Consider the following 19,073-nt stretch of genomic DNA (forward strand, 5'->3'; position numbering starts at 1 on the left):
AGCCCTATCTGTGTCTGCCCTTTAATAGGGAATGCTCACAGCCGGAAGGCTCGGCGTGGTGAAAACGTATGAAGTAAACAGGCAACCATGCCACGGAGATGCACGTGTGCTTCCTACAGCCAGCTGAACAAGTTCCAAATGTATCAAGTCGTAGCTTTCAGAATGGCTGGATGGTCATTGGAAAACTGCCACACAAGTTGGATGTGCTGCGCCAGTTGTGCAATGATGTTGGTATCAGTGTTAACATGAACATTCTCACGCTCGTAAACGATGTTCTGGGGTCCATGCAGCATAAACGCCCACCAGGATTGTCGTATTGTAAGTGTAGCAGTGCCATATCGTACAGCTACCACAGCACAGGTAAGAGGGCTTGTGACCCCAGATGTGTCAACACGAACGGTTGCGAACCAGTTATTGGCAATGGGACTACGGGCACGCACAACTCTAGCCCGGCTTAGATGCTTAATGGAAGTGAAGAGGAGCATCCCATGGGCAAATTGAGCATTTGATACAGAAGAGCAGCCTCTTAACGAGGAAAGGAAAACCAACCTGGAAGTTCAAATGGTTCAGATGGCTCTGAGCACTATGGGACTTAACTGCTGCGGTCATCAGTCCCCTAGAACTTAGAACTACTTAAACCTAACTAACCTAAGGACATCACACGCATGCATGCCCGAGGCAGAATTCGAACCTGCGACCGTAGCGGTCGCGCGGTTCCACACAGAAGCGCCTAGAACCGCTCGGCCACAGCGGCCGGCCAACCTAGAAGTCTAAAAAAGGAAGTAAATGAAGAGACAAAATTACTAAAAGAAATGGAAAAGAAAAAAAAGAAAATTTATTGGGCCTGTCATCGGACACAACACCATCATTAATATTCTTGAAGGTAAAGTACTGGGAAAGAAAGGAAGAGGGACGGCCCAGGATTAAGTATCTGGAAGGCATCGATTACAGGATAAGCTGGGACGATTACGAGGGCCATTCAATAAGTGTTGCAACACATTTTTTTCTGAAAGCAGGTTGGTTTTATTCAGGATTCCAGTACATCATATTATTCCCCACTCTTCTAGCTACAAAATCTCCGTTCAGTGCGACGGCATTACACCACCTTACTGGGAGGGCCTGTAAGCCTGCATGGTACCACTCTACTGGTCGACGTGGGAACCAAAATCTTGCTCCATCAGTAACGTCTCCATCATCCACGTTCTGCTTCCCGCGGAGAACATCCTTCATTGCGCCGTGCAGACGAAGTTGGATGAGGAAGAAGATTTCGATGAAGTTTTGTGATCTCCTCTTGGGTACACAGACTTGTGTGAGGCCTTACGTTGTCTTGGAGAAGGAGAAGTTCGTTTGCATCATCTCGAATGAGAGTGTCCGTACGTTCCTACACTGCAGCAGTCACAGATGTATGCGGCCGGCCGGCACGCGGGAGATCGAACAGGTTTCGATCTTGTTGCGAAGATGACGCCTAGCTCAACGACTCACCGTGCTTTTGTTCACTCCTGGGCCTCTGTAGACATTCCGCAAGCTCCTATGAATATCTAGACGCTCTCGTTTTCCGCCAAAAGAAACTCGATGACTGCTCTCTGCTTGGGACGCACCTCCGTTACAGACTCCATTCTGAAGGCTGCATATAGCAACGCCACCTATCGGAACTTCATGAAACTAAAACGGCTGGAGCGGGAATGTTGCACAATGTCCCACAATCGAAACTGGCCGATGAAAAATGTGTTCAAATGGTTCAAATGGCTCTGAGCACTATGGGACTTAACTTCTAAGGTCATCAGTCCCCTAGAACTTAGAACTACTTAAACCTAACTAACCTAAGGACATCACACACATCCATGCCCGCGGCAGGATTCGAACCTGCGGCCGTAGCGGTCACGCGGTTCCAGACTGTAGCGCCTAGAACCGAAAAATGTGTTGCATTACTTATTGAACCCCCCTGGTACATGGAACTGAAGCGAACAGCCTATGATAGAAGACAGTGTTTGCACTGACAAGGCATTAACCTCCAGAATATGTACGTATGTATTTATCAGCGTTGCAGAGCTAGTGTCTAGTGCGTAGTGTATGCTTCATACGCTCAAAACATGCCTTTTTGTATGTCTCTTGGCCAGGTATATGTAAAGAAGAAATCCTCTAATGTCACAGAATATGAGTGTTTACCAACTACAAACTACTTATGCACTGCAGCAACAAAACCAAAGCTACTCTTTGTTATTTATTACTATTTCAATTCCCCGTGACACAGCGGGATGTGAGTGGATAAAACCACTCTTCAGCATGTGTACATGTTTCGTGTTGCACAAGGGTCAATCAGAAAGTAATGTTTCCTATTTTTTATATTATTTTTTACAAGAAAAGTAAATGCCATACACTTATGATAATGGCTACAACATTCAGGATTAGTTCGTTACTTCTCAGTACAATCTTTATCAACAGCTTATTTTCACACTGAAACAAAAGTACGTGTTTGATAAAAATCATGGTACCCAGCGTCCATAAATCTTGCAGTAGCTGAATTTTTCAGTAGTTTGCATCACTCTGTCTTTACTGATGGATAACTGGCGACATCTTTTACAGTAAGGAATTCGATTACACGACACTGTCTTATACGTCCGTCAATATAGGCCTTTTTCTAAACTGATACAGTACTGCCATCTGTTGTTGGACGGTATTACTGGAGTGGACTGTAGAAGAAGATTTGCGGAAGTGCGTCAAATTTCATGATTACTACATCATCAACTTACTGAAGGATTATATAAAACATATAAGGCGGTTATTGCCTTAACATGAGTTTGGCGAATATTCAGTATAGGCTGGTGCTTTACATAACAATAATAATAAATGGAAAACACGATGCTAATATGAATAATAGGGGTACTGCTGATGTATGAAAAACATTTATGTTGACAATGGAAATGAAAATGTGGTTACAATAGTGGTGATACCATCAGGAACTGGGAAGTCATGCAATACTGGGTTGGGAACGCGCAGAACGAAGAAGAAACAATAGTGTGCATTACGTTATCACTGCGTTGGACCATTATCGGCTACTATACTACGTGTTATACTATTTTCGTAGCAGTAACATTCGTTTTTATTTATCTGTACAGATTCGAAGAGAACATGGCACAAGAACATTGAGTATTCAATGAAAGACAGTCGTGCTGTGTATAAGTATCTATATCTCTCTTTTATGAGAATGCGGCCCAATAATTTATGACACTTTGGGTGATAACTCCCTCTCCTACAACACTATCAAGAATTGGATTGCTGCATTTAAAACAGTGCATGTCAGCAATGAAGATGAATGGCATCCTGGAAGGCCAACTCAAGTCACAGCTCCGGAAACGGTGGATGCTGTTCATTCAGTGATCCTCCATGATCGGAAGATAACTCCTAAAAAGATAGCACAGACCAAGGGCATATCCGGAGAACGTGTGAGTCATATTATTCACGAGATTTTGGACACGTAAAAGCTCCCAGCCAAATAGCTTACCAAATGCCACAATGCAGACCAAAAGCGTGAAGGAGTGGTTGCTTCACAGTCCATTTTGATCCAATTTCGCCGGGACCCTTTGCGATTTTTGGACCGCCTCCTAATAATGGACGAAACATGGATGTCAACTATGATCCAGAGAACAAAGAACTGTCTATAGAAACTTCCGCAGATTAAAACTGTGTGCCCGACCGGGACTCGAACTCGGGACCTTTGCCTTTCGCGGGCAAGTGCTCTACCATCTGGACTACCGAAACACGACTCACGCCCGATACTCACAGCTTTACTTCTGCCAGCACCTTGTCTCCTACCTTCCAAACTTTACAGAAGCTCTCCTGCGAACCTTGCAGAACTAGCACTCCTGAAAGAAAGGATATTGCGGACACGTGGCCTAGCCACAGCCTGGGGGATGTTTCCAGAATGAGATTTTCACTCTGCAGCGGAGTGTGCGCTGATATGAAACTTCCTGGCAGATTAAAACTGTGTGCCCGACCGAGACTCGAACTCGGGACCTTTGCCTTTCGCGGGCAAGTGTTCTACCATCCTTTTTTTTTTTTTTTTAATCTGATTTTGTTCACTTTATTTCGTTGCATCTGCTCGGGGCGGACGTCGTAAGACATCCGTTTTTGTTCGTTGTTGATCGATCAGCTCAGTTTTTTTTTATTTCAGAGGGCTGCTAACCCTCTGACCGAACACGCTGAGCTACCGTGCCGGCACCATCTGAGCTACCGAAGCACGACTCACGCCCGGTACTCACAGCTTTACTGGCAGAAATGCGAATGAATGGTTAGCGGTACTAGCGATTTTTTAATGTGGGTTAAAGAAGCTGGTACAAAGATGCCATAAATGGAAATGATCGTATGGGGTCAGTTGCCGGGAGTTCCCAGGCGGGAAGTTCGGCCAAGTGCCGCGACGCCACATTGGGCGTCGACAATGGGGATGAAATGGTGACGAGGACAACACAACACCCAGTCCTTGAGGGGAGAAAATCTATCAACCCAGCCGGGAATCGAACCCGGGCCTCCGTGCGTGGCATTCCAACGTGCTGACCGTTCAGATAGTGGGGCGGACATGCCATAGATGTATTCAGCTCTTGGGGGATAAGCTGGTTAAATAATTTCTTACCAATAAAAGAATTTTATTTTTTTTATAATTCCACACTCTCGTATGTTGTGATGGATGTCGAAGTTAGGAGAGGATGGACAAGATATAGTTACATGGAATGTGCGACTATGGGTTTAATTAGGGAATTACGTACCAGGATTGCAAATAGGATATGGGGTGCTGTAATTGGGGTTTGTGGTGTACGAACAGAGTTCGTAGGAGCCCTAAGAAGAGAAGTAGGTGGGGAAACTGGATGAGTTGGTACGGGATGCGAGGTGCGGAAGGTAGCCTATGACAGGCTGAATCTATTTTGTTAATAGTACGTAAAACAATATGTTTTTTGGTAATTATCTAATGGCATTAGCCCTCAACTTTGAACTAGCATTTGGTTTCTAGTGTGTGACTTAAGATTTTTTTGAGATGTTTGATGCTTACCTGTTTGTATCGCATTGTTTTTGATCAGCTATGTAGCTTAAGATATTGCATAGTTCAATATGTGTGAATCTCGAAACGAGCTCATAAAGCTACGGCATTGTTACATACTTAAGAACCCCAAAGTCGTAAGGCGTGCCCCTACAGAAGGTAGAATTGTTACAGAATTGATATTCAAACTTCCATCCACTCAACTCCAGCCCCCCGCCCCCGCCCCCTACCCTCTTCCACTACTCCTCTTGACATCCAGCCGTTCCTTCTCGAGCGACAGACAGCGCTATCAGATCCGGAATTGAATCGCGAGAACGGAATGACGCAACTCGATGTAGCTCCGAGCGATGGGCGGAGCTAGCGGCTTGCTGAATCGCAGTCAAATAAGTTTCGTGGGGCGTCAGGCCATGTGTGTGGAACGTTGGCACGCCTGCCGACTAACCCGCGGCCAAGCCTGGGGAAATCACCGGCCCTGTCCTATGCATACGGAACAAACAGACTGCCGGGCGTGCGCTGCCAACTCGCGTGATTAAATTCCCACTTCGGGCGCCTGGCAGATACGATTCGCGGGACAGTTCTCGGCAAACACACTACGCGCATGATGCAGTCGGAAAAATAAAAGAAAAACAGAAACAAAACTGGGCAGCCTGTGTGTTACAACAGAAATACACTATCCACTTGGTTGGTGAAATACCGGCATGACGAACAAAGAGCCGCGACTAAACGTTTCATCCGATTTTAGTATTTATTTATCATGGGAAGATCGGGAACATCAGACCCTCTCTTACATCTAATGAGACATTCTGTTTATTTTTCACTCTCTCTTATTTCTTCGTCTTTCCCGAAGAGTTTATCCCGTACAGTAGTTGGATCGGTAGCTTGCAAAAGGGAAGGAATCCAAAACCTCTTTTTGCAGGAAAATAGATAAAACTTTCTCCTGCTCTTATTTCTAATTTTGTCTTATTCAGACAGTTGTATAAGATTCTTTACATTTACCTTCCCCCTCAGTACCTTGTAAAGCTGAATTAGGTCGTACTGGAGGCATCGCAATGTTAAAAACCGAGGATTTGTTTCCTTCCTCAAAATGATTATGTGTTAGTCATTAACACATCAGTAGACATTCATAATACGACATACACAGGAAATGTCTGTATTTATCAGACGTTTTGAAAGAATTATTAATGAAATTTACTCTGAAAAACATTACTTTCACTTTCTCCGTCCTTTGCAGTAGCTGTTGATGGTCACATCAACACCTCCTCACGAAATGGTCTTTACTTATACGGAGTGTGTGTAACTGGCTTGCGTACATCCTGGATCTACATGCCTTGTACTGGATTTTTTCCGTTTTACGCGATTTCTGTTGACATGTGGGGCACTTCTACAGTGTTAAAAATGACTCTAAGCCTTATGGGACTTAATATCTGAGGTTATTAGTCCTCTAGACTTAGAACTATTTAAACCTAACTAACATAAGGACATCACACACATCCATGCCCGAGGCAGGATTCGAACCTGCGACCGTAGCAGCAGCGCGGTTCCGGACTGAAGCGCCTTGTGGCCGAACGGTTCTAGGCGCTTCACTCCGGAACCGCGCTGCTGTTGGGGTCGCTGGTTCGAATTCTGCCTCGGGCATGGATGTGTGTGATGTCCTTAGGTTGGTTAGGTTTAGGTAGATCTAACTCTAGGGGACTGATGACCTCAGATGTTAAGTCCCATAGTGCTTAGAGCCATTTGAACCATTTGAACTGAATCGCCTAGAACCGCTCGGCCACAGTGGCCGGCTCCTACGTTGTTCTGCGGCAATAATGAGTTTTTCACTGCACGATCAATGAACTCAGACATGCTTAAATAACATTTAGGTAAGAAGTATACTAATTGCCTGTATTTAGAAATCGAAAATGAGGACTTTTCAAGGAACTCGTTGATGTTTATTGTCGGCGGCCAGACCTTTCCTTATGCAACTTCTGAACCGTACCGCCGGCTTCAAATTTATCCCGAATACAATAAATTGTTGTACGTATTGGTGGCTGATTTCCGTACACATTACGCCATTGTCGCTGTATCTCCATCGTGTTTTCGTACCTCCAGTACCACTTCAATATAGCTTTGAGTTGCTCGAACGACAACCTTACTTGTTCATTGCTGCACTGTCATCAGTTGGAAAACGAGCGTCCAGATTTCCTGATAAAACAATGGACTACGCTACTGCGCAAACTTGTAACGATATGTCATTTTGTGCCAAAGATATTAACTATCAAAGAGTGTCTACATTTTTCTGGACCCCTCTGTATATGTTCCAGAGACGTTCTTCGAGTCTCAAACGTCTATGAAGTGTATATGAAGACTTAAGTGACGAATGAAAATTTGTACGAAGGCTGAGAGTCTAACTAGTCCAATACACATGGGGAGCCTCTGCAAAGCTGTTAAGAGTTTAGAGGGCATAGCAAGTGGGCTGAGGCGTGAATGGGAACTTTGACTGAAGAGGTGGATGTGCTAGGTAGCCCATGCAGTTGTTCATACTCACTGTGCCAGAGTGGCGTAGCTGTTATCACATCTGCTTAGTGAGCAGCAGACCCATGTTCGAATCCCGACCTTGGTACACATTTTCATTTATCGCTTCAGTCTGCATGTATCACAGAGATGTTTGGGACCTTTAAAAGGTCTCTGGAACCATATAGTTCCATCTGAATATTTGTTGGCCATACTGATGTATTGATTTTCCAGAAAATGAGAACTGTCCCCAGGCAAAAGTGAATGAAGTACAGAAAGAGAAATATTGGACGATTATTTTCCAGAACTGAAAGCCTTGGGGTACTTAACCTGTCAACCTGTGAGTTCATAAGAGACTATGGCGTTGGTTTTTAGTGCCCTGGACGTTGCCCATTTCTATAAAAAAAAACTTGACCCACTTGCAAATAAAAGCAGTGTGAATAACTTTGTTTTTAAACTTCGGAGTGGGAGATCTTTTTCATAGCACAACAGAATAATTGATGGAGTTTTTAACATGAGTCAAAACAAGACCAATTTCAAAACTTAACCCTCGCAACGAACCTCATGCATGTACCCATGATTAGTATGTTTCAATTATTCATTACTGATCCAATTCTTGGGATGCAAATGTGTCTGCTCTCTGTGTCCTATAACAGCTGATAAATTGAAGAAATCTGAGATTGTGTGATAGCAGAATTTGAAAATCTCCTCCACAAACACAAGTCTGAGTGGTAGACAGCAACACAAGCTTACCTGGCTAACCGAAAATTTCATTTAAAGTAAGGATTTAATCCCTGATGAACGCAGCTTATTCTCTCTCAGCTTTAAACATAATTAAAGCCAACGTAATACGTTCGAGAACGTATCTCTTCGTGACATACATGTGGAAACAGGGAATAAAATCAGAGGAGTGAAAAATAAGCCCATGTGAATCACAAATTACATGAATACTTAATACACTGACGGGAAAAAAGTCGAAACACCAAAAGGAGTGAATGTGGAGGAATACATTTGTCTAGGTAACACATTTAAGTTATTAAAATTGCAAGATCACAAATTAATGTAAGCGCGGAGCTAGTCATGGCAAATATGATATGTTGGTACATTAATAAGCAGTGTATCGGCCAGAACGTTGAATGAAAGCATGCAAACGTGCATGCACTGAGTTGTATAGGTGCCGGACGTCAAATGTGGGATGCAATCACATGCCTGTTGCACTTGGTCGGTAAGGTTAATGCTTGTTGTGGATGATGCTGTTGTCGTCCGATGCTGTCCTATACGTGCTCGAATGGAGACAGATCTAATGATCGATCAGGTCAAGGCAACATGTCGACACTCTGTAGAGGATGTTGGGTTACAATTTCGGTATGTGGACGAGCAGTATCCTGTTGGAATGCTCTTCATCAATGGCAGCACGGCATGTCGAATAACCAGAGTGACGTACAAATTTGCAGCCGGGGCGCGTAGAATAACCACGAGAGTGCTCCTGCTGCCATACGAAATCGCATCCCAGACCATAACTCCAGTTGTAGGTGCAGTGTGTCCAGAACGCAGACATGTTGGTTGCAGGCCCTCAACTGACCTTCTTTTCACCAACACACGGCCATTACTGGCACCGAGGCAGAACCAGCTGCGACCGAACCGCCGAATCTTTCCATCAGTAAATGGGGTATGTTCTCCACTGACTCAGTTGTTTTAACCCCCTCCACTGACGGAATGACCCACTTCCCAATTCCGTATGTATAAAACCAATACGGACTTGTAGCTGTCACGCCTTTGCGCTTACTGCTACGTATTTTAACTGTAAATAGCTCAGTCCCAATGGTAAGAGGCAGTAGTGAATTCACGTAGTTAGTATTTGAATCCAGCACAGATGCCACAAGCTCAGCTCACTTTTACTCCACTCCTACCCTCGCCATTGCACCACATTAACTAGGTGCTACGTGGACCTTGCTAAATTCACTTGCGTATACATTTTTGACCGTTACTCGCCAGTATTTACCTAATGATTAGAACACTCCTAACCGGACTATTTCCCTAAGAGCTGTGATGATTGAACGGGTTCGATCCACGGCCTACAGTGCCCTACAGTTCACACGGTAACACTGCCTACCTGACCCACTTAACTTGGTAGTGAGCTTATGTATCCAATCACCACTGCTAGCAGCAGTGGTTAATCCTATCAGCACGACGAGAGCAGCAGACTTACCGTCGAGTCCTCCTGAAAATACTTATAACTACGGTCGCCAGCTCTGAAGGAGCAAAAGAATAAATCAATTTTTGGGCTCGTTTCAAAGTGAAATGGCTTGAGTTGAATTTAAACTTAATTCTGAATATTACTATTTCTCATCATTCTAGATGATTCTACAAAGCAAATGCTCTCTCAATTTCTGTGAGGTGGCTTGGTAATTACTACCAAGACAGGTTATGCAACTTCGGTTAACAAAATTCTATCCTTCAACTTATTTAATGATTTTGGATATTACTCTTTGGACCATTGATACAGAATTAGTTAAGTGACTTTACTTGAAAGGTTCCTCAGAAAAATTTAAGTAACTGTAAATAGGCGACTCCTTCTGGTGTGACCATTGCTCTTTTCAACATTCTTATACGCTAAAGTATTCTACAACCAAAAGAATTGTAAATGAAAGAGGCGATGGTGGCCTCAGTCTGATTTCACTATACTATGTTTGAGGTTACTACACTTTACAATGAACAACATGCGTCGTAATTTTACTCATTACTATATTCTGTCCTCTGCACTTGCATAAAAGAAAACTGGTATTCTCCTTTTACATGTATACAAAGTTCGACTTAACAATTGCAAGCAGTCTAGCCTTGGGTAGACGTGTCGGTGCTGGTGGTGAGATGCCGGTGGCTAACGCAGCTCTTCACGCCTCATGCCCTTAATGGCGGCTGGAACTACGAGCTGTAGCACTCGTATAAGCTACTGCACGTCCGCCATAAAATCTGGGCGCAGGAACTCTTACAGTCAGCCCCAGTGGCATAAAGGCGGCTTCAACAACCATTCGTTGCGTTTTACTCCAAAAACGGCGACGATATTCGCCTCTTCGCTGTTGCACAATCACTTTTGCGTGAGCACAGTTACGCACGTCCGATCACGTCAACACTCCCCAGGCCATTTCATTGTTCAGTCCCTGTGTCTCCAGCTACCTCTAGCTACGCTCGTATCACCAAGAGTGGGGGCGTTCCCCTACCACCTTTTTACCGAAATCATTTAGTATTTAAGAATATTTATATTTACTACCCTGGAGTTCATACCAGTCATAATAATTTACTACTAGCGTTTTACAACATTAAATTATACAGTAATAACTTATAATTACCAAGAAAAAGAATACATTTGACTCTGAGAGCTTAGTGCATTGTCTGACAGCGCTAATTCCCAGTTTCGCCAATAGATGGCATCAGGGTGCACTCCCTGGCAGTCTCACACAAGCGCGCCCGTGTCAGACGCGCGGGCTCCAAATTACTGTCAGCCCACCATCATTTCAGTTCCGTTACACAGCTTTCATCTGTAAACACATCTGACCAATGAACTCTTCGCTTGACACCACTGAAATCGCAAATGGCGGTGTTTTGTGGTCAGTGCAATGTACGCTACTGGGCATCTGGACTGGAGATGTCCTTGAAGTAAATGATTTGTAACAATTCGTTGAGCCGGCCGCTGTGGTCAAGCGGTTCTAGGCACTTCAGTCTGGAACTGCGCTGCTGCTACGGTCGCAGGTTCGAATCCTGCCTCGGGCATGGATGTGTGTGGTGTCCTTAGGTTATTTAGGTTAAAGTAGTTCTAAGTGTAGCGGACTCATGACCTCAGAAGTTCCATAGCGCTTAGAGCCATTTGAACCATCTGAACAATTCGTTGAGTGACTGTGGTGCCAACTGCTGCTCACATTGCTGCTGCAGGTGCAGTATGACGTGCCAGAGCCATATGCCGAACACGGTGGTTTTTCCCTCTCGGTAGTTCCACGCGACCGTCCGGAGCCTGGTGGTCTTGCGATCGTACATTCTTGTGACCACCGCTGCCAACAATCATGTACAGTGCCTAAATTCCTGTCAAGTCTTTCTGCAGTATCGCAGAAGGAACATCTATCTTCTCGTAGCCCTTTTACACGACCCCATTCAAACTCAGTGAAGTGCTGATAATGGTGTTCTTATCGCCTGAAAAGCATACATGATTGACGTTAACTCACCACGTCCAATCTCGAATTTAACTAACGCTCATGAACGTTACAGCGTGTATTTAAAGCAAACCTGATTTGCATCCTCATAGTGGCGTCACTAGCGCCACGCTTACACGAATGGCGCTAAATTTGAATGTACATCGCCTTTCAGATGTAGAAACACACCTACCAATTTTAGTTTGTATCACACACCCCGTCTTGGTGCTGCGACTTTTTCCGGCAGTATATATCGTTTTGAGTCTGAATATAAAGTCTCATGAAACTTCCTGGCAGATTAAAACTGTGTGCCCGACCGAGACTCGAACTCGAGACCTTTGCCTTTCGCGGGCAAGCGCTCTACCATCTGAGCTACCGAAGCACGACTCACGCCCGGTACTCACAGCTTTACTTCTACCAGTATCTCGTCTCCTACCTTCCAAACTTTACAGAAGCTCTCCTGCGAACTATGCAGAACTAGCACTCCTGAAAGAAAGGATATAGCGGAGACATGGCTTAGCCACAGCCTGGGGGATGTTTCCAGGATGAGATTTTCACTCTGCAGCGGAGTGTGCGCTGATATGAAACTTCCTGGCACATTACCGGGCGTGAGTCGTGCTTCGGTAGCTCAGATGGTAGAGCGCTTGCCCGCGAAAGGCAAAGGTCCCGAGTTCGAGTCTCGGTCGGGCACACAGTTTTAATCTGCCAGGAAGTTTCATATCAGCGCACACTCCGCTGCAGAGTGAAAATCTCATCCTGGAAACATCCCCCAGGCTGTGGCTAAGCCATGTCTCCGCTATATCCTTTCTTTCAGGAGTGCTAGTTCTGCAAAGTTCGCAGGAGAGCTTCTGTAAAGTTTGGAAGGTAGGAGACGAGATACTGGTAGAAGTAAAGCTGTGAGTACCGGGCGTGAGTCGTGCTTCGGTAGCTCAGATGGTAGAGCGCTTGCCCGCGAAAGGCAAAGGTCCCGAGTTCGAGTCTCGGTCGGGCACACAGTTTTAATCTGCCAGGAAGTTTCATATCAGCGCACACTCCGCTGCAGAGTGAAAATCTCATTCTGGATAAAGTCTCATGTTTTACGTGCAAATGTCATGAAATCAGACGCGAATAATATTGTTTGATGAGTGGAAAGCAATAATATAAGCAGTTTGTTAGGTCGGGTGACTGAATAAAAATTGGGTATTCCCACGAAGTCGTGAACTCGCACAAAGATCTTCTCTTGTCCGTTTTGATATGAGTGCAGAGTATGTTGTGTAAACAGATCTGATGTTTCATAATGTATAATTATCCAAAGAAAATGTTAACAAGCAAGCAAGCAACCATCTCACGATAATCCAGAATGAAGTCGCTTCAGTGTCCCCATTTCTTTATCACAAGGCAAAGCGCCTATATGCAACATATCGGCACACCCTCACAGCACTAACTGGAAGAAAAGTGTCCGTCGTATTGTACACTGCTCATGTAGCCTCGTGAACCGACTCGACTACCACGCCTTCTTTTTGGGTGGCTCACCTCGACGTTCAGACGACTTGTTAAGGCATGCCTTATAGTTTACATCCACAGATTAATTACTCTCGCAGACGAATAAGAGTCTGTAGCCTCTTTGAGACAGCCAAGTGCTTATGAATGCATGCATCAATGGACAGAATGAAAGGTGTCTAACAGCAGACGACGCTGAATGTGTCAGGAAATAAAGTGTATTGTATCTGCAATTTTGCTAGTAGGTGATTAGTGGCCTGCGATTAATGTGTGAGTAATACAGCGGGTTTTCAGATGTGGCGTTTAGCGGGTTTAATGAATAGGTACAATAAATAGCATGTGGTAAAAAACCATGTGTATTTTGAATTAGCCATATTTTCAGTCCTCCATGGAGGCTCAAGTCCCCATTAACACAGAAACTGAAAGCTTGCCGCATGCTATTGTAATCTGCTTTCGCAGGACAGAGGGGATCAGGTTGTGGAAAGGCGCCAAGATCAGTTACCGTTAGTTACACAAGAACACAGAACTTTATTACTCGAAAACACAATGCACAGTTTTCTGTTTAAAACAACAAGGATCAATTCACGGCTGAGGGCCCAAGTAACTTCTCAATAATAATATTTTTAAAACACAAGGATTTAGAGAAACGGCCGAAGGCCTTACTTAAGTAAAATTAAAATATCCTAAAATAATTCCTTTTAAGGCAGAAGAATTTAGACAAACGGCTCAAGGCCTTACTTAAGTAAAATTAAAATATCTTCTCGGCTTAAGGCCCAAATAATATTTCAGATGAGCAAAGGAAATTTCGGCTAAGAGCCATATTAAGGAAAATTTAAATTAATTCCTCTGCTGAAAGCCCAATAACATCTCAACATAATAAAAGGCTTTACAAAGTATTTAGACAGTACAACAGAAAACGATCTTAAGAAAACTTGAAATATCTTGACGGCTGAAGGCCCAAACAATTATCCAAAATAATTAAAGACAAACCTTATGATAAGCATTTGCGCAGTACGGCTGAAGGCCATTTTAAGAATTCAAGATAATTATAGAGAATCCTGACAGACATGAATTTACACATTACGGCTGAAAGCCACAGATTTTAAAACAAACGCGGCTGAAGGCCTAGCCGGCCGTTGTGGCGGAGCGGTTCTAGGCGTTTCAGTCTGGAACCGCGCGACCGCTACGCGCGCAGGTTCGAATCCTGCCTCGGGCGTGGATGTGTGTGATGTCCTTAGGTTAGTTAGGTTTAAGTAGTCTAAGTTCTAGGGGATTGATGACCTCAGATGTTAAGTCCCATAATGCTTAGAGTCATTTGAACCATTTGCTGAAGGCCCAATTACAGAGCAAACAAGAATTTTAAATAAAACATGGCTGAAGGCCTAATCTTAAAATACTTCACATAAGGTTCGGCTGAAGGCCATAGAACAGACAAAAGTAATACACGCCTTAAGGCCTGGAACAGTACTAGCGACAAAAGAAAATCACAATCACATACAACACAACAGTGGTGCTCAGAACTGTTCCAAGGGTCGGCCTGGGCAGGAAACTCTAACAACAGTTTAGGTGAGGCAGGCAGCCAAGCGTAGCACCAAATAATAGGGTGGGAGCGCGACCTAGGGACGGCTGAAGAACCACCCAAGAATGTAATCAATTCCCCAGTCCGGACCTCACTAGTGCTGCGTCCCGACTGACTTCGGACGCACGACGACGTCCCGGAGACACTGGGTCGCACCCAACCATGCAGAGGGAACACCGGCCCATTAGCCAACCGACACCTCTGCATAAGGAAGGAACCGACCAAAGTCTCGCAAGATAATCAATTGAAGGGGCCCAGAAGTGATCGGAAAACCAAATACACGTCACCCGATGAGACGACCGACCGAACGACCACCAACGGTCGTCCCTGCTCCAGTCTCCCTCCGTCGGACAGATCGTGTGTGTGGCCAGAGGTCGGCAAGTACTGACTGTCCGCGCCTTACTGGCGCTCCGTCCTCCGACTGATCTCCAGACACACGACGAACCGGAAATACTAGCGGTCGCTCCGGAGATAGTACGACAGTGCACTTATAGACAAGCGCTGCTGCTGCTGCCACTCACGGGCAAGCAAACCAGCAAGTGACGCCAGTAAATCGAATTAAAATAAAACGAGGCGACAGAAACATAAAAACAAGATGACGAGCAATAAACGGCATGACCACGAGCCGCGCTCGGCTCAGCTATAAACAGTGGAAAGCAACAATAGCCGTAGTAGAAAAAAAAATGGCTCTGAGCACTATGGGACTTAACATCTATGGTCATCAGTTCCCTAGAACTTAGAACTACTTAAACCTAACTAACCTAAGGACAGCACACAACACCCAGTCATCACGAGGCAGAGAAAATCCCTGACCCCGCCGGGAATCGAACCCGGAAACCCGGGCGTGGGAAGCGAGAACGCTACCGCATGACGTAGTAGAAAAGAACGCCGCTTATATTAGTTCATGAAAAGTGCTGTGGCGTGCAAAAACTAAGGACGAAAGCATCTTTTGCTTGGTATGGCACTGCCAAATAAAATATATCGATGAAATTTAGGCCATATGTAGAAAGAACTGCTACACTATAGTACAGAGGGAAACTGAAAGAAGTCCGTAACAAGATGAACATAAATAGCACTGTTATTGAAAGACAGTAATGACACTGAAGTTATAGTGATAATGATGTCTCCTGAACATAAAAAAAGGCGGGACACTGTTCTTAAATAGGGTGTGTGGTGACGAAGGACGGTAGTGTCTCAATGGAGAGCCGGCCGCGGTGGTCTAGCGGTTCTGGCGCTGCAGTCCGGAACCGCGGGACTGCTACGGTCGCAGGTTCGAATCCTGCCTCGGGCATGGGTGTGTGTGATGTCCTTAGGTCAGTTAGGTTTAAGTAGTTCTAAGTTCTAGGGGACTTATGACCTAAGATGTTGAGTCCCATAGTGCTCAGAGCCCTCAATGGAGAGAAGTCTTCCGAAGTAAGAGTTATTTCAGGTGTGCCGCAGGGGAGTGTCGTAGGACCGTTGCTATTCAGAATATACATAAATGACCTTGTGGATGACATCAGAAGTTCACTGAGGCTTTTTGCAGATGATGCTGTGGTGTATCGAGAGGTTGTAACAATGGAAAATTGTACTGAAATGCAGGAGGATCTGCAGCGAATTGACGCATGGTGCAGGGAATGGCAATTGAATCTCAATGTAAGTGTAATATGCTGCGAATACAAAGAAAGATAGTTCCTTTATCATTTAGCTACAAAATAGCAGGTCAGCAACTGGAAGCAGTTAATTCCATAAATTATCTGGGAGTACGCATTAGGAGTGATTTAAAATGGAATGATCATATAAAGTTGATCGTCGGTAAAGCAGATGCCAGACTGAGATTCATTGGAAGAATCCTAATGAAATGCAATCCGAAAACAAAGGAAGTAGGTTACAGTACGCTTGTTCGCCTAGTGCTTGAATACTGCTCAGCAGTGTGGGATCCCTACCAGATAGGGTTGATAGAAGATATAGAGAAGATCCAACGGAGAGCAGCGCGCTTCGTTACAGGATCATTTAGTAATCGCGAAAGCGTTGCGGAGATGATAGATAAACTCCAGTGGAAGACTCTGCAGGAGAGACGCTCAGTAGCTCGGTACGGGCTTTTGTTAAAGTTTAGAGAACATACCTTCACCAAAGAGTCAAGCAGTATATTGCTCCGTCTTACGTATATCTCGCGAAGAGATCATGAGGATAAAATCAGAGAGATTAGAGCCCACACAGAAGCATACCGACAATCCTTCTTTCCACGAACAATACGAGACTGGAATAGAAGGGAGAACCGATAGAGGTACTCAGGGTACCCTCCGCCACACACCGTCAGGTGGCTTGCGGAGTATGGATGTAGATGTAGATGTACTGCATCGCTTGCAACGTGCTCCCATGCTTAGCACAAGGTTGGTAAGGAGTTTTTGTGGTAGGGCGATCCATTCCTCCACCAGCGCGGTTAACAACTGTTGGCTGATTGTTGGTGCATATGGGCGTGCTGCAGTATGCCTCCTCACTGCATCCCACATGTGTTCGGTGGTGTTTAAGTCGGGGAATGGGCAGGCCAGACCATTCTGCAAATATCCTCTCGTTCCAAGAGCTCCTCTACCCTTTCCGTTCGACGCTGTCGCGCATTCTAAACCATAGAAATGAAGTGAGGACCGGCTGCACTCTTGGAAACAGGCACAAGGGGAAGAAGTACAATGTCAGTATAAGGTTGACTGGTGGCTGTTCGAAGACTTGCTGGTCAGTACGCGCTTGCAGCATTATGCCGCCCGACACCATATCACACGGTCTACCAAACATTTTTCTGTTTGTCAGTGTTCCTGAGTTCATTACGCGTTACCATCTCCCGTCGTATAATGGTACATGCTGTATTGTCGAACATGATTGTTTTGGCGGCCCAGGTGTTACGGTGTACTGAGGCATAGTGTTACATGGGCGTACTGACCTTCAAATCATTGAACACTGTTCACTCAAAAGGGAATGTTATTGTGACATTGTACTCGTTCCTCCCATGTGCGTGTTTCCAGGGATGCATAAGGGCCAAAGATGGAACAACGCGTTTGTGACTTGCTCAGTCTGTGAAGCTCTTTTTCTTGAATAAGTCATCCATTTTTACTGAAACTGTAATCATTTGTTGGTCTGTATACGTAACTCACTTCTACCGATTCCCATCACATTCGGATAAGTACCTCGTGGTGCGTTGTTTTTGTTTGTGTGTGTATTAACCCGTAGACAATTTTGAATCGAAATGTTGGATATGTTGGACGGATGTGTGGCTAGGATGTTCAGACATTCAGTAGTATTAATGAGAAGTGTTGTTTACTGAGTCATCGACCTTGTTACATACATTTAATGCACTACAAAGTTTGTAGTTGTTGCAGATTGTAAACCATTGTCTTAACGCTGGCCCTGTGTTGCAGGCAACTCCTTGCCCCCAACCTCATGCAGAAGCATTTCCTCGCCAACGGAGCAGAGCAGGTCTCTAAACAGGTAAGCTTCCCACATATTTTGCTTTCTGACAACTTTTTATATCTGTAGCGCAACGGCTTTAAAATAAGGGTGTTACGAATGAACTAGTTTGAACAATCTGTATTATCTAACCATATTTGGATTAAAAACTCTATTTTCAGTTTTTGGGTTCAGTGTATTTATTGTGTTATTCTGATAAGGTTTTAGTCTAGTCATTGTTATAAATTACGATACTGACCCACTAGGGTAGCCGAGAGCGCTAACTCGCTGCTTCTTGGACCCGGGTAGGCGCGCCGGCCCCGGATCGAATCCGCCCGGCGGTTTAACGACGCGGGCCGATGTGCCGGTCAGCCTGGATTTGGTTTTTAGGCGGTTTTCCACATCCCGCTGGGTGAATACCGGGCTGGTCCCCATGTTACGCCTCAGTTACACGGCTCGCAGACATCTGAACACATTCGCACTATTCCATGGATTACACTCGACGCAGACAGCTGGGATACACTAATTCCGTCCCGGGGGGTGCGGGGTGACGGCAGGAAGGGCATCCGGCCACCCCTTAAACATTAACATGCCAAATCCGATTAACGATGGCTGACCCTGCGTAACTGTGGGACAAGGCTCAAGCGATAAATTGTTATAAATTACGATACTGACATCTGTCACATTTCTCAATTTCGGTTAGTAATCTTACTAAGGATCTTATACTGCAACTCAGCTGAAACTAGTCCACAGACAGCTTCTGATACCTCATCGGTCAGGCACAATGTTTACTTGTTATTTAGTCATTTTTATCGCTAATTAATGCTATTTTCCAATTTGTCACTTTTTTATTTTATAAGGTATCCACCCCAACTCCCTTCGGCTGAAGCTTTCA

General features: G+C 44.8%; 1 protein-coding gene across 1 annotated transcript in view; it reads left to right on the forward strand.

The window, feature by feature from the left end:
* Positions 1–19,073, forward strand: part of LOC126176584 (disintegrin and metalloproteinase domain-containing protein 22) — a 1,067,821-nt gene that overhangs the window by 652,105 nt on the left and 396,643 nt on the right. The window contains exon 6 of the mRNA XM_049923744.1: positions 18,151–18,220. Within this exon, the coding sequence (XP_049779701.1) occupies positions 18,151–18,220 (70 nt within the window). The remainder of the gene's footprint in view (positions 1–18,150; positions 18,221–19,073) is intronic.

This window comes from Schistocerca cancellata, chromosome 3, assembly GCF_023864275.1.
Source record: "Schistocerca cancellata isolate TAMUIC-IGC-003103 chromosome 3, iqSchCanc2.1, whole genome shotgun sequence".
Taxonomy (NCBI): Eukaryota; Metazoa; Arthropoda; class Insecta; order Orthoptera; family Acrididae; genus Schistocerca; species Schistocerca cancellata.